The 14,912-nt window shown below is 34.7% G+C and overlaps 1 protein-coding gene across 2 annotated transcripts in view; it reads left to right on the top strand.

The window, feature by feature from the left end:
- LOC145694335 (peroxisomal acyl-coenzyme A oxidase 3-like) overlaps positions 1 to 14,912 on the top strand; it is a 99,622-nt gene that overhangs the window by 28,189 nt on the left and 56,521 nt on the right. For both annotated transcript variants that reach the window (XM_081770450.1, XM_081770452.1), the window contains exon 6: positions 13,773 to 13,947. In XM_081770450.1, coding sequence (XP_081626576.1) covers positions 13,773 to 13,947 — 175 coding nt within the window. The remainder of the gene's footprint in view (positions 1 to 13,772; positions 13,948 to 14,912) is intronic.

The raw sequence follows: 14,912 nt of genomic DNA on the forward strand, positions 1-14,912 counted from the left end.
CGCCAACACTATTTAATGTCTATCTAGAAGAGATAGTGAAAAAGAGCCTACATGATGATGATGGCATTTCGGTAGAATGATTAGATGCATAAGATTTGCAGACGATATGGCCCTTGTTGCAGAATCTGAAAAGAAAATCAATAAAATGTTAGAAAAAATGAGAAGGGGCTTTGAACAATATGGGATGAAAATAAATGTTAGAAAGACAAAAGTCATGGTGATTGGAACGAAGGGGTCTGTGTCAAATGTAAAAGTAGGAGGGGAGAAAATAGAACAAGTGAATAGTTTTCGATACCTGGGTAGTGTTCTTAGTAATGACATGAAATGCGAACGTGAAATAAAAGCAAGGATAGGAATGGCGAAAGAAGCCTTTAAAAGAAAGAAAAGTCTGTTTTGTGGGACCTTGAACAAAGAGTTGAGAAAAAGACTCATAAAATGCTTCGTGTGGAGTGTTGTGCTGTATGGGGCGGAAACGTGGACATTGCGTAAGGGTGACGAAAATCGACTGGAAGCCTTCGAAATGTGGGTGTGGAGAAGAATGGAAAGAGTTAGTTGGGTCGAGCGGAAAACGAATGAGAGAGTGTTAGAAATGGTGGGTGAGAAAAGAACACCTTTAGATATTATTAGGAAGAGGAAGAGAAACTGGTTGGGACATTGCCTAAGAAGAGATTGTATCATAAGGGACGTCCTAGAGGGTATGGTGGCGGGAAAGAGAGGGAGGGGGCGAAAGAGACTACAATTAATGGATGATATTAAAACAGAAAGATCATACGCGAAGACGAAAAGGTTAGCGGAGGATCGTGGAGCATGGAAGCTTCTCAGCTGCGGCAAGTGACCTGCCAATAAAGGCAGAATACCTATGATGATGATGATGATATTCTTTGTAATCAGGTGGTTCCTGGTTCAGACTCGCAATCGATCATTTTAACTGGACTTTCCTTAGTTTCTGCAGTAGTTCCTGTTCAGATTGTAATAAATTGCTAATAGAATTCAAGGAATTATTCTTAACCATTCAAAGTGAGTGAAGTAGAGTAGCCTCATAGTAATTGTAGTATGGAATTCGGTAAATTAGTAATGATCTCGTCATTGTTAATAATAAATATTCTTCACTTGACTGATGGTGAATGAAATTTTCAAGTTCCTGGGGAAGTGAAGGCATTAATGCACTTATAACGTTCAGTGACATAACTAGGCTAGTTGTCGCCCGGGGCAAGACCAACCAAAACGCTCCCCAACTACACCTGATATTAACATTACACAGTAGTTCCTCTATTCCATTTTTTCTTCAAGTAATAAAGCTTAATTTCAATGTTGCAGTACGTAATTTAATTGTTAGTACAAGATAAAACACCAAACTATTGCCAAATAATTTGAGTGTAGCATGCTTGACATATTCTTACAGTCTTAGCATAATAACTGCAAATCAATTTTTTTTAAAATTATTTCGTGATGTGTATGTTGTGTAGAATGAACAACAATCTGTTACTTTAGAATAAAATATTTAATTATGACAAACGGTCATCCCTTAAATTGATGTAAGTTAAATTAAAATACAAAAAGCTGGAACGGGCTCTTTTGGCTGCAAACGTTTTTACAATCTCCTCAAAAGGTAGCTTTGAAGCTAAATTATGCTCTGTAGATATGATACTAAGGTTGATGAGGCGTTGTTATCCTGTTAAGTTTCTCAAGTAGTTTTTCATGATCTTTAGTTTGCTAAAACTCTTTTTCTTGTCATATAGTGAAAATAAATATTTGCCCAGTTTTGCGCCTCCGCAAACCGGCGCCCGGAACACAAGCCCCATTTGCCTGAACCTAGTTACGTCACTGATAACGTTTCGGAAATTAGAATTGAGAAAGAATATCGTAATAATAGTAATATAAAAAGCTGCGATACCGTTCTACTTGTAATGATACAATTTGCTCCTACATTTCATTTCTATGATCAGCTCTCTCTTTGAAATGACGGAGTCCAGTATTAACTGCTGATTATTCTTACTGGTTTTAGTTAGTTGTCTTTTGATTGAATAATCTATATACTTTTCTTACGGTAAATTTCCTGATAAATTAACACTTCAATGATGGTCAAGTTAAACGAAACCATTACAAAACAGAATGATGATTGGTGGTGCATATATTAATGATCCTCAAGTTCGGTTTGTAGTGCATTTCAAGTGAATTAAAATACCATTAAAAGCAGTTTTTCCTATTAAGTTTTTGTTACTTTTATAGAAGTCTTACTTAGTCGTATAAAAATAGTCTTTCTTGAAATATAATTTCTTTACAATTAAAGAATTGGTAGATCATATATCGTCGGTGAAAGGGCGAAGTGGCGTATCTTGAATTTATAATTTTTCAGGAGAGCGATTTAAAATGCCTCGTTCAACGTTATATCTTGCTTTACATTTCAAAATACGCCATTTTCAGAACGTTCATACCTCTGTTAATATAAGGAATTCCGGTATGAAATTTATAGTTGATAGAGAAGGTTAAATGAGGATAGATGGTGGGCATAACTCAAAATCACGTTTTCAAGTTACGCCACTTCGCCCTTTCACCGACGATATGTCTGGTGAGTTAAAGCCAAGCATGAGGCAATGTATATTAGGATTGAAATAGAAGAATGTACACCATCCCTCGGAATAGAGGGAGTTTTTTCTATTGGAAATTGGGCATTTGAGCAGTCATAAATGCATTGTGAAGCTATTGACAGATGTCTTTGTCATACCGAATGTAAGAAAGCTGATAATTTGTCACCGTCCTACAGCTCATTTTTTGCAATTTAAAAGAAACATTGAGAAAATAGATTTATTCTGAACTTTATTAACCAACCCTCGAATAAACCCAAATGTTCTAGAAACTCGTTGTCATCGCTTTGGAATGTCTGTTCATCTGTGTTAGTAGACTTCCGTTAGATTTCGTAACCATATACGGGCATACGACGCAGAAACAACGACTTTCTTTGTGAACGTTCTCTAACTCCGGAAAATCGGGAAAGTCGCAAAACATTTTACTTCTCTTCAGTGCTCAACGCTGATTTGACTAGTTAAAATGCCCGCACTTCTTTAGCCAAAGAGCGCGAACTTAGTAGTATACGTCATCATCTGAGCGCTCTAACACCGAGAACATATACGCAATAGCTAACTGAACAAAAGAGGGCAGTCGCCGTGGACCAGTTCAAGAGGAACGTGTTGACGTTCGCTCGCCCGAATTACATTTACCTAAAAGCAGCATTCAGGCTGCCTAGTTTTCTATATACAAAGTGACAGTTCATATTTTTCATAGTGATTTTTCTATAAGTGCACTTATTTGACAATACAGCGGTAACGAACTCCTGGAGCAAAACCTGAATTTGTAGACCCTATGGGGAACCATCACTGAAGAAGCAGTAAATTAATTTTGGGACCTTAACGCCAAAACCAGTACACATCATCGAACACAGGACAGCGGAGGAGCGACATCGACAGGCTAGCCGAAGAAACACGTGAGTTAATTAACATTTAATGCCACCTCGTCGTCTATTATTAAAATCAAGCCACTAGCGTAAAAACAGTGTTAGATTGTTCATGGTGAATATATTGCAAATGCAAACGTATGTAATATTTGTGCTTTTATAGTAACATTATATTTCTTTTATCGAAAGGTAATTTTATCATTTGTATAGTTAATATCAAATCCTATTGTACTTGTAGCCTAACAAATTTATTTACGTTGTCTACATTTTTCGTTTATTGCGTTTCCAGCTACCGCATAACGAAACTGTAGGCATGGGCAAGTGATCGTATACGTCGTAAAGTAGCTGGAAAATAAGAGAAGAAAAGGGCGCAGTATGAGACTGAGAAATTAATCCGAACCACGACGCAAAATAACGATTACACCCGAAATGGCTCAACCGTGACAAGACGTACTTTAATCTTCGGATAGAACTGCATTTAATTATTTCAGAGTTCATTTATTAAAATACGAAAATAGTAAACATTTGAACTACGTAGTTACAGATAGCTAACTCAATACAGAATCATGCGCAGATCGCTTCAACTTGTGAAAAGAAAGAAAAGAAAAAGAAAATAATGAGTAGGATTTGAAAAAAGAAAAGAAAACAGAAAGTAAATTCAATTACCACGGAAATATAATTAGTACAATTTGTTTTGTAAGAAATTAAAACATTTTTGTTTGTTCGCGAATTTTTCTTCCGCTAACTTTTCATAGTACGAAAGCACTGAACAGCTGATCATAGCCACACACACACACACACATACACACACAGTTGTAGTCACATATGCACCTTTCATGAGTAAAGAATGAAAAAACGTATCTTGTGTAAGATATTTGTTTACGTTTGTGTAATTTTCTAATGAAACATCTCATTTAGTGGAAATTTAAAGCAAGTGTTGTGTAATTGAAATTATACTGGTTTTAGAAAAGTGTTTGTTTACATTGTTATTTACTTCAAGTGTTTGTTGCTGCATGTTTTATATTGTGATTTAGTTACTTGTAAGTTAAGAAAAAATGGAAGCGAATATTTTAGAACAATTTCAGGCAATGTTAACAGAACAATTAGAGAAACAGTCAGAGAAATTAGAGAAACAGTCTGAGAAATTAGAGCATAAAATTGACACTAATAACGAGCGAATAGAGGAATTGGCAAACGAGTGCGCGAGTAATAAGTTAGAATTAGAGAATAAGTTTGATTGTAAATTCGATCAATTAAGTACCGGTATTACAACTACCAATAATTCCATTATCGAGGTACATTCTGGACTAATTGATGTGACCAATCAAGTTGAGGCAGGAACTGTTGAGTTTAAAAATAGTGTAGCAAAATGTAAGGAAAGTCTCGTTGAGTTTCATGAATGCATGCAGACGGCACGACTTGAACGCAAAAAAGTGCGAGGCGAAAGTGTAATCGTAAATACTCTTGAATTCGCGCAGGCCCCCATTGCGGAAGATAGATGCCTCATAAGTCAGAGAGTTAGTTATAGTCAGGAAAAGGAAATATGTAGTGTGGAAGTAGCAGTAAGCAAAAGCTTGTTATGTGTATCCGTAGACAATTGTGATTTTAGTATACTTAGCGTTATTGATTTACCGGCTAGGGATGCCGATGGCTCACACACAACGAATGGTAGCGTTGGGAATACGCGTACCCACCCTCGCCAAGAAGCCAGGAAGGGCTTGCGAGTTGAATTGTTGTTTTTGTGTGAAGATGTAGTTACAGTGTTGTCGTTTTCATGTCGCGGGCAAGTGGTCTTGCGCGACTTAACAGATTCAAATTTGTCTTTGGTACCATACACGGCCAACGTGAATTGCATTTTTATACTGCAGATCCATTCCGACTTTACTAACTTTGAATATGGCAGTAAGAGACAACTCCAGATTGATAATTTGAAGTGTAGGCCTATCCAGCGAATTGTGTTTTACGTGCTAAGCGCTTTATTTGTGGATAACTTGTCAGAAACGTTTACGGTAGTTGAGCCTAAAAGTAACATTCTTACTCAAGTGCATGCAGATAAAGGGAAATTGTCACCCGTGAAAAGGTTAAAATGTAATACCGAGGTCAAGAATAACAGTGAGATAGTAAACGATAACCAGTTGAATTTTGCTAATTCGGTAGTTTACCTGAATTCGGTCCCAATGCGTACCGATAGTAAACATGTTGTAAAAGGGCGTAAATTAGATTCTAGTATGGTCACCTTTCACCAAGCTAGTACGTCATCATTGCGAAATTGTAGAAAACGAAGGTTCAAATGTAAATCTACTCGAAAACAGCTGATCGTTCGTGATTATGCTCATGCTTATCAATTTCCATGCAAAACGTTCTCACAGCGCGCACAACTATGTATTAGGCATGCAGCGAAGAGCAGGGCAAAAGTAAAACAAAAGCGTTCCCAAAAACGAAAGTTGGCACAAAGTAATCGTGGGAGAAAGAAATTTAAGTGTAAATCGAAGTTAGCAGCATATCAACAAACTCGTGAGAAAGCCAAGACGCGAAAAAGGTGTATGTCGACTCCGAAGAATGCTAAAAGGCGCAAGCGTAAATACGTACGAGTATCGTGCAGCAAGTTACATGGTAAATACAGTGATCGTAAGTGTAAACTTAAAAGAAAAGTTGTGCATGATCCTAAATTTAAGCGCCGTAAACGAAAACGCGTTACTATGTGGAAGTTCAGTAGGTGCGCTGCAAAAAGGAGAAAAGTCCCGCGAATTATAAAAGGTAATTGGAAAAGTAATCGTAAGCGTATGAAATTGCAGGCGTACAAGTGTAATCGGCATCGGTGGAAAATTAAAATTCTAGCGCGACCTAAGCGTGAACTTTGCCCGAATTTGGACTGAACTCCCGGAAGAGACGAAAAATTAAACACCGAATAAAACTTTTAAGCTTTTATAGAGAGTGAAAATAAAGACTATTACTCTTTTACTTCAATTATTCCCCACCGAATCTCGAAAGTTAGGAATTTGTTTTTCAGCTTCAAGTGTATGCATACCGTCGCCGACGCGCCCATCCAGAGGAACCACCAGTATCCATTTATAATCAGGTACGTTCATTTAAATACCATGTTTTATTGTTTCTTTACAGTTTTGGAGATGAGAGATGAATGTGAAAAGCAGAGGAAGGACAGTATTGGAAAATTTTAAATAGGTAATTAACTCAGATCGCGATCTCGGACTTTGAAAATTTTAAAAAGGCCCCACCACTTTTGAAAACTATGGTCATCCCGTTTTGGATATAGAATTTCTGTATCAAATTCTTGTTAGGATGTTTATGTTTTGAATGTTTTATTTCTTTTCAGGTACTTCCAGTCTTGGGAACCAAGCGTCATTAATAAAATTTTACTATTCCATTTTTCAAGTTTTTATTCATTTACCTTACATGTTTATATAAACATTTAGTTGTCCCCATACCATTAGGCATTTAGAGAAATGTTAGGCAATTAGAGATATTCGAAAACTTAATTAGAAAAACACTTATGCATATCATAACTGATTGTGAAATTTGGACTTTAAAAAAAAAAAAAAAAAAAAAGTGTGTGTTCTTCAGTTAATGAATCTTTTCATCCAACTTTGTCATTAAGTGTGTCCAAGAGCATAATGAGCTTTGTAATATAAGACTGATTAGGCGTCGAAATACTGAAAATTAAATGATACTTAGTATGGTTTTGCAAGTAATTGGAAATAATGTTGAATTTAACAAATTTGTTCATGAATCCATTCACGTATAATGTTCGTTATGTAAAGTCAGTGGGTATTTGTTATGACACTAATGAAGTTTTGAACTTAATTGAATTTAATCACAAAAATTGTTCTACAAGTTAAGAAGAGGTAAAAGGTTGAAAATTATAATTCAACCCCTAGAGGCGTCACTATTCTCTTTCAAAATTAAAGTGACGAAATCGGAGTAGCGTCCGGTTGGGCCTCAGCTAGTGTGTGAATTTGGCCTTTAGACACACACACTTCTAAATTCTATTTCGGCTTGTGACATTCTAAATCTATTTATTTAATAACAAGATATTTAATTTGACGCTTAAAATTTCATATTTTATCAGATATTCATTTTTAATGGACGAAAAAGAGATCATAAATCGCGTTTATTTGGATTTTGGTAAATAATTTTTCTCTTCTTTCCTTCCTGTAGTACGCTTTTCACGAAAGGTTACGTATATTTATAATAACGCTTCGTGAAAATTGTACTACCAATGATCACCGACATAATTTGGTATCGATATGTAAAGTGTTTGTTTTAATTAGGTAGCGATTACCTATAATAAAATTGGTTTATAAAAATGGAAAATATACATAATATAAATTGGTTATAAAATATTACGGAAACTGAATAATCAAAAATATTATCAACCTTAAAATTCGTTAACGTCGGTAATTTCGAACAAAATTTGATAAGTGTTGTTTTAATTTTGAAAATAAATTTATTCTTGGAAATGAAAAAAAAAAAAAAAAGGTGAATAGTATTTCGCATCGTAAAGAATTTAATGTTGAAGTATTCTCGTTATTTGTTTAAGTTTGAATCAGAAACTTGTTTCAGTTTAGTGAAATGTTTTCGAAATCAGTTTTGTTCAATTTGAAATGCTTTGAGATGAAATGAAATGAAAAAAAAAAAAGAACGTATAGTGGCAGTGAGTAACTGGGATATGCAAGGCAACAGGCCAGTTGTAATTTAAGAACTATAATTGGGCAGGAATGGATTAAAAGGGGCTAATAAGTAGCTTCCATGTTGCGGGTTAATGCCGGTGTCAAAGGCTATTTTGGAAGAGCGACACCGATGTTGCGTTTTAGGATACTAGCGATAATATTCGCATACAAGGCGATCATAGCGTATAAGGCCTATGGAGAGGCAAACGCTTGTATTGAGGACCATGAATTATGTATATTGCGAAGTGTGCACGATGCAAAGGGCAATGAAAGGCCGCATCTGTGTTTTTCGAGGTTGATTTTTCCCTCGTTATCGTTGTTAAATTCCCAGCCAAGGGTGCTGGAGGAGGCAAGAAGCCTATATTTTTGCGTGTTTATATTACTAGATGACAATGGTTCACAAGGTTGATGTGTATATCCCTTCATGTGCGATGTTGTGAATGCTCAGAAGATATTTCTAAGAAACGCCCATGCTTTGATGTGAATTCATCCCTCTTATGTTGTGTAAAGTGTCTTTGTAAAGACAACCGCAATATGAATTATTTTAGCTCAGTTTTATAAGTGCCCATAACCCAGTTAGTTGCCATTAAACGTCTATCACAAAATTGCTGTTAATAAGTTGTTATAGCCATGTTAAATAAATAAATAAACTTAAGATATTAGGTTGGGACTTCAAGCAATGTTTTTTTCAGAATCAAATTTATGTTATGAGAATACATCAACTTTATTACGTAACAGTAGGTGCTAAACTGTACTAATGTTTAATGAACAAGATATAAACATTATGGAAATTTGATAATCAAAAGTATTATTAGCTTTGAATTCATTAACATTATTGGTTTAATTTTAGACAAAACTTGATAAATATTGTTCTAAATTTTGAAATGAGTGTATTTTAGAAATTGAGGGAACGTGAATAATAGTTATTAAAGTAAAATTAATTGAATAACGAATACGACATTCTGATTGTAAGTGATATGGTCACCACCCGATATGGCTAAATGTATTGACTTATTCCCGATTGTGACTTAATACCGGATATAACGATAGTACTGATGTTGATACGTGCACTTTGCCAGTAGGCCGCACACTCAGAATCGGTCAGCGCTCTTTTAGTGGAAGAACACTTTGTAAACCTACTAATTTTGTAGGTATGAGCGGGCCGAAAATTATTAATAATTAATAAGTGGTTAATGATATTGAGATGTAGGGCTGTAGTATCGAACTTCCCCTCCCCCAGGGTATTCTTCTTGTCCTTTTCATATGTTTATTTTCTTGAAACACCTTCTTTAGGTCTAGATACTGACAGCCCAATTGGGGTTGGAAAATTTTACCCGATTATGACATAGCTACGATGCGTAAAGCATCTAGCTGGGAGGGATTAGGATTTCATGCAGAAGCGATTTTATCTAAATCGTCGGGAAGGTTGGCGATCCCGCATACTTCGAGCTGTAAGAGGAAAATAGTAAGTCAGCGCTCATTGATCTTCGGGATCAACTCATTAACCTATTTTTGTTTAATTTATGACTTACGACCTGCTTTGTCAATCAATGGCACGCAGGATGGCGCTTCGAAAGGCCTAACCGCCGTTTAACTTATGTATATATTAAAATGTTTTAAAGTTTACTAGTTAGGTTATGTAATACAAATATATAGATTACTATTTTAACTGTTTTGCATATTATGATGTAATATGTAAAAATGTTAGTATATAAGCAAATTTTGTCCAGTTTTGAATTTTATTAGTTTTATGAATATATTTTGCATATTTAGTGAACAAATGTAATCAGAATTCGGATTTCGTTTATATATCGTATTATGTTTATATATATTACGTTCGTATATTCCAATCATTGTTCTGGAAAACAGACATTTAAAAATGAAGAAGTAGTTTTAATGTGGAAAACATATTAAAAAAAAAAAAAGTTTGCTTTCATAGTTTTTTACAAGTTTATCTATTGCTCGACGACTCACACAAAGGAGAGAATACCTAAGTTAGTTTCGTTTTGTCTTAAATAATTCATACAGGTGAAAAATTTCATTTAATTCACTTTATTAGAGTTTCATTCATTTCAATATGAGAAAAGTAGTAGTTGGAACTTTCGCTACATGGTTCATTTGAATAAAACGATTGTGATTAACGAAGTATTTTGTTGTTTATCCGATTATTTGTGTGTTCGAAAGTTTAAAAGGAGAGAATATCGTTTCGAATCAGCACTTGTCAATAAACTCACGCAACTATAACGAAAATTTAGATTGAATTTGAGAATTTCGAGAGTTGAAAAAATTTGAATAAATAAATAAATAATGGAAAGAAATTGGTTCATTGTACAATTTAATAGTAATTGATAGATTCCATTGCTTATAGTATGTTGAGGCAATTAAGTTTAAATCTGTTAGTCACGTTGATGTTAATAATGATCATCGAGCGAACAAAATGATTGTGTGCAAAGTACTTTGAGCTGTATACGTTTTTCAATCGAATGGCAATTGAGCATTACAGATAAGTTAGGGCTATTTTGAGATGCCAAAGGCTGTATAGAGCGGCATTCTTATATGAATTTATTGTTACTACGTACGTGTATTTTAACGTGATGTCAAAGGCCATTAAAGGGCGACTCACGTTCGGAGATGGATACTCCTTGTTACTTCCTGAATACCTAGATTGCTCCTAGATGAGTAGGGAAAGTGTTTAATGTGTTTAGAGGTGGATTGTATATCCCTCTTGTTATGTGATATGCGTTTGTGATTAATGCCCGTAGAATTGAGTTGTAGTTTGCCTTTGCCAATAAGATGTTTGTTGAAAGTAAAATTAGGAAATGATTGTATCAGCCAAAAGGTCGTATGTTCGCCAATGTTATACAAGTTTCGTGTACTAGTATTGATGTCTACATACTACTTGCAATTAATAAATAAATGAAGGAATAAAATAAAAGTTTACATTTGTTGTTAGCAATACGGGCAATTAAAAAAAAAAAAAAAAAAGTGAGTTGACATGTAAATCCAAATTTATTTGAAACAATTTGATGAATCTCTTGTTTGTTGTTTGAGCAATACGATTATTGAAACTTGAAAGTATAGTTGATTTAGATTCCTTTAGTATTTTGATGTTTAATAAGTTGAAATATAATATTCCGAATAATTAGTATGTAATTTACTTCATAACTATTTTACGAATTTTTGTTTTGAAAACTCTTTTGGATTATTAATACTTTATATGTATGGATATATTAGTTGATATAATCATTTTGATGTTATGCTAGATTTTTATGTTTGATAATTGAATGTTATAAAAACTATGAATAAGAAACTTTAAGTATTAATTAAGTTTGCTGTAAAAGGTGCATATACACACATTACACTACACAAACTACATATTAGGAATTTCGATATTACCGTTCGTTACGTTGTGAGGCTACACTTTCGAAATCGGTATACATACTTTATTATTGTTTAGTAGTTAAGCATTTTCAATATTAATGTTTACTTGTACAGCTATTTGGTTTTTGTTTATTTGAATATATTATGTGTTTAGTGAAAAAATAATTGAAAGGTATATTAAAGTACATTGAATTATAGTGAGAAACCAATGTTAAAAAAAAAAAAATGAATAAACAAATAACAGGAACTATAAACTGAAAATATAAATAAATGAAATAATAATGAACAATTTATTAATGGTGGCATAAAGGTGGCTTTATTTAAACAAAAGGTGGCTTAATCAGAACTCAAAAGTGGCTTTATATAAATAAAAGGTGGCTTTAAAGAACATAATAGGTGGCTTTAGCAAAGGTGGCTTGTCGTCATACAGGGTGAACAACCTCACAGTTAATAAGTGAAGTGCGATAGATACAGTGCAGTCCCAATATGTCGAATTTTCATAGTGAGTCCCCAACGATTTTCAATTTATATACAGTGTGTCCCATAATATAGTGATCTTCTAATAACACTTCCGTACACTAGTGGAGTGAATTATATACAGTATAGCCCCAATATATCGAGTCATTATGGTGAACTCAGTGACAGTTGATTTATATACAGGACGTTCCAAAATATACTAACCCTCAAGTGATATTCCAGTATGGACTATTAACCCCTCAACGGCCAGGGTTCTCTTCACAAATTGAAGCAATTTGCTCGGACACTGCTCGGGCCCCAATAGGATGTCACCGTCCTACAGCTCATTTTTTGCAATTTAAAAGAAACATTGAGAAAATAGATTTATTCTGAACTTTATTAACCAACCCTCGAATAAACCCAAATGTTCTAGAAACTCGTTGTCATCGCTTTGGAATGTCTGTTCATCTGTGTTAGTAGACTTCCGTTAGATTTCGTAACCATATACGAGCATACGACGCAGAAACAACGACTTTCTTTGTGAACGTTCTCTAACTCCGGAAAATCGGGAAAGTCGCAAAACATTTTACTTCTCTTCAGTGCTCAACGCTGATTTGACTAGTTAAAATGCCCGCACTTCTTTAGCCAAAGAGCGCGAACTTAGTAGTATACGTCATCATCTGAGCGCTCTAACACCGAGAACATATACGCAATAGCTAACTGAACAAAAGAGGGCAGTCGCCGTGGACCAGTTCAAGAGGAACATGTTGACGTTCGCTCGCCCGAATTACATTTACCTAAAAGCAGCATTCAGGCTGCCTAGTTTTCTATATACAAAGTGACAGTTCATATTTTTCATAGTGATTTTTCTATAAGTGCACTTATTTGACAATACAGCGGTAACGAACTTCTGGAGCAAAACCTGCATTTGTAGACCCTATGGGGAACCATCACTGAAGAAGCAGTAAATTAATTTTGGGACCTTAACGCCAAAACCAGTACACATCATCGAACACAGGACAGCGGAGGAGCGACATCGACAGGCTAGCCGAAGAAACACGTGAGTTAATTAACATTTAATGCCACCTCGTCGTCTATTATTAAAATCAAGCCACTAGCGTAAAAACAGTGTTAGATTGTTCATGGTGAATATATTGCAAATGCAAACGTATGTAATATTTGTGCTTTTATAGTAACATTATATTTCTTTTATCGAAAGGTAATTTTATCATTTGTATAGTTAATATCAAATCCTATTGTACTTGTAGCCTAACAAATTTATTTACGTTGTCTACATTTTTCGTTTATTGCGTTTCCAGCTACCGCATAACGAAACTGTAGGCATGGGCAAGTGATCGTATACGTCGTAAAGTAGCTGGAAAATAAGAGAAGAAAAGGGCGCAGTATGAGACTGAGAAATTAATCCGAACCACGACGCAAAATAACGATTACAAATTAGCTTAAGAGATGTGAAGATAATGAAATCGAGAAAAAGGACCTAAAGAGAGTACAAATACAAAATGACGGTAGCTAATTGGAAAGCTTGTAGGCTATTTGGATTTTTCAATACAGATTACTATGGTTAAAAAAAAAAAAAAAAAAAAAAAAAAAAAAAAAAAAAAGCAGCTTTGGGAGACAGATCATGGTTGACCAGGATTATGTCGTTTCGATAGTATAAACATAATCAAAACATTTTAAGTTTGGTTACAAGAAGAGTTATTAAGAGTCGTTAGTATTAGCCACATCAAGTGAATGAGTCAAATGATTACATAATGTCTTTTCGTTATTGTTTACAGGTCAGTCAGCAACACATGCCACTGTATTTGCTCAACTAATTACTCCAGATGGCAAACGGCATGGCATCCATGCTTTCGTCACCCCAATCAGAGACCCCAAGACGATGTTGCCGTATCCAGGAGTTATAGTCGGAGACATGGGAGAGAAAATAGGGCTTAACGCCATGGATAATGGGTAGGTATAAGTTGTTCAGGAAATAGGGATGATCTTCAATCTGCTATCCTTGTACATAGCTGAAAGCAAGAACATGTTAGTTTCACAAGTTACCACATTTATAACTGTCTTGTCTGTGTATAATTACTTCTGTGAGCCATTCCATGTCAAATCAACCAGATTTTCAAACAAATTCTATCTTACTGCGAGATTTTAATGCAATTTGGTATTATTATTGGTTCTACTGGAAAGTGATAAACCCTAATATTTCAGGTTGGTATTGAAATTACTGGTGAACTGGACCCGCCCACAAAGCTCTCAAAATTTCCCAAAAATTGCGTGTCGTTTATTGGATTGGTATATGCGGTTGACCTGAAGAACCTAGGACGTTGGTTAGGGTTTCATTTTAAAAATCTGTAAAAGAGCTTTTTAATAGTATATAACACTAATTTTTTTTTTTTTTTTTTTTTTTTCGAAAAATTCAGAATATTAGATTTCATTGTCTCAAAAAGCTATATTGTGAAACTACGAAAAATTATTTTAAAAAGAATATCAAGATGTCATTTAAGTATCCCAAAGTGTTATTTTGTGATCAACAGGGGGTCATTTTTTTTAGAAGAGTTTCCAGTTCAGACGTGGAGTTAAAATCACTTTACTTAAGTTCTTGTAAAATAGATGGAAACAATAATTTTGTGGCAAAGTATAAGGCGCAAAGGTGTCACTGGAGCAGTGAAAAATAACTGTTGATTCATTTATAGTCAGTAAGGAGCCAGTGGAGTCAAGACTCCAAGCGATTCTGCAGCATTCATATATAATACCATTCTTCACCTCGGCAACTTTTTGACCAGGCAGAGGCAAACTTTGCTATAGTGCATTTTACATTTGTCACTCAAGAAGAGTTCATCAAATCAGCAACATTCCTATAAGATCGCTCCAACAAAGCACAAACAATTCCGGGGACACAGAAATTGCACATGTTTATTCCT

The sequence above is a fragment of the Thermobia domestica genome, chromosome 9 (assembly GCF_964235325.1).
Source record: "Thermobia domestica chromosome 9, izTheDome1.hap1.1, whole genome shotgun sequence".
NCBI lineage: Eukaryota > Metazoa > Arthropoda > Insecta > Zygentoma > Lepismatidae > Thermobia > Thermobia domestica.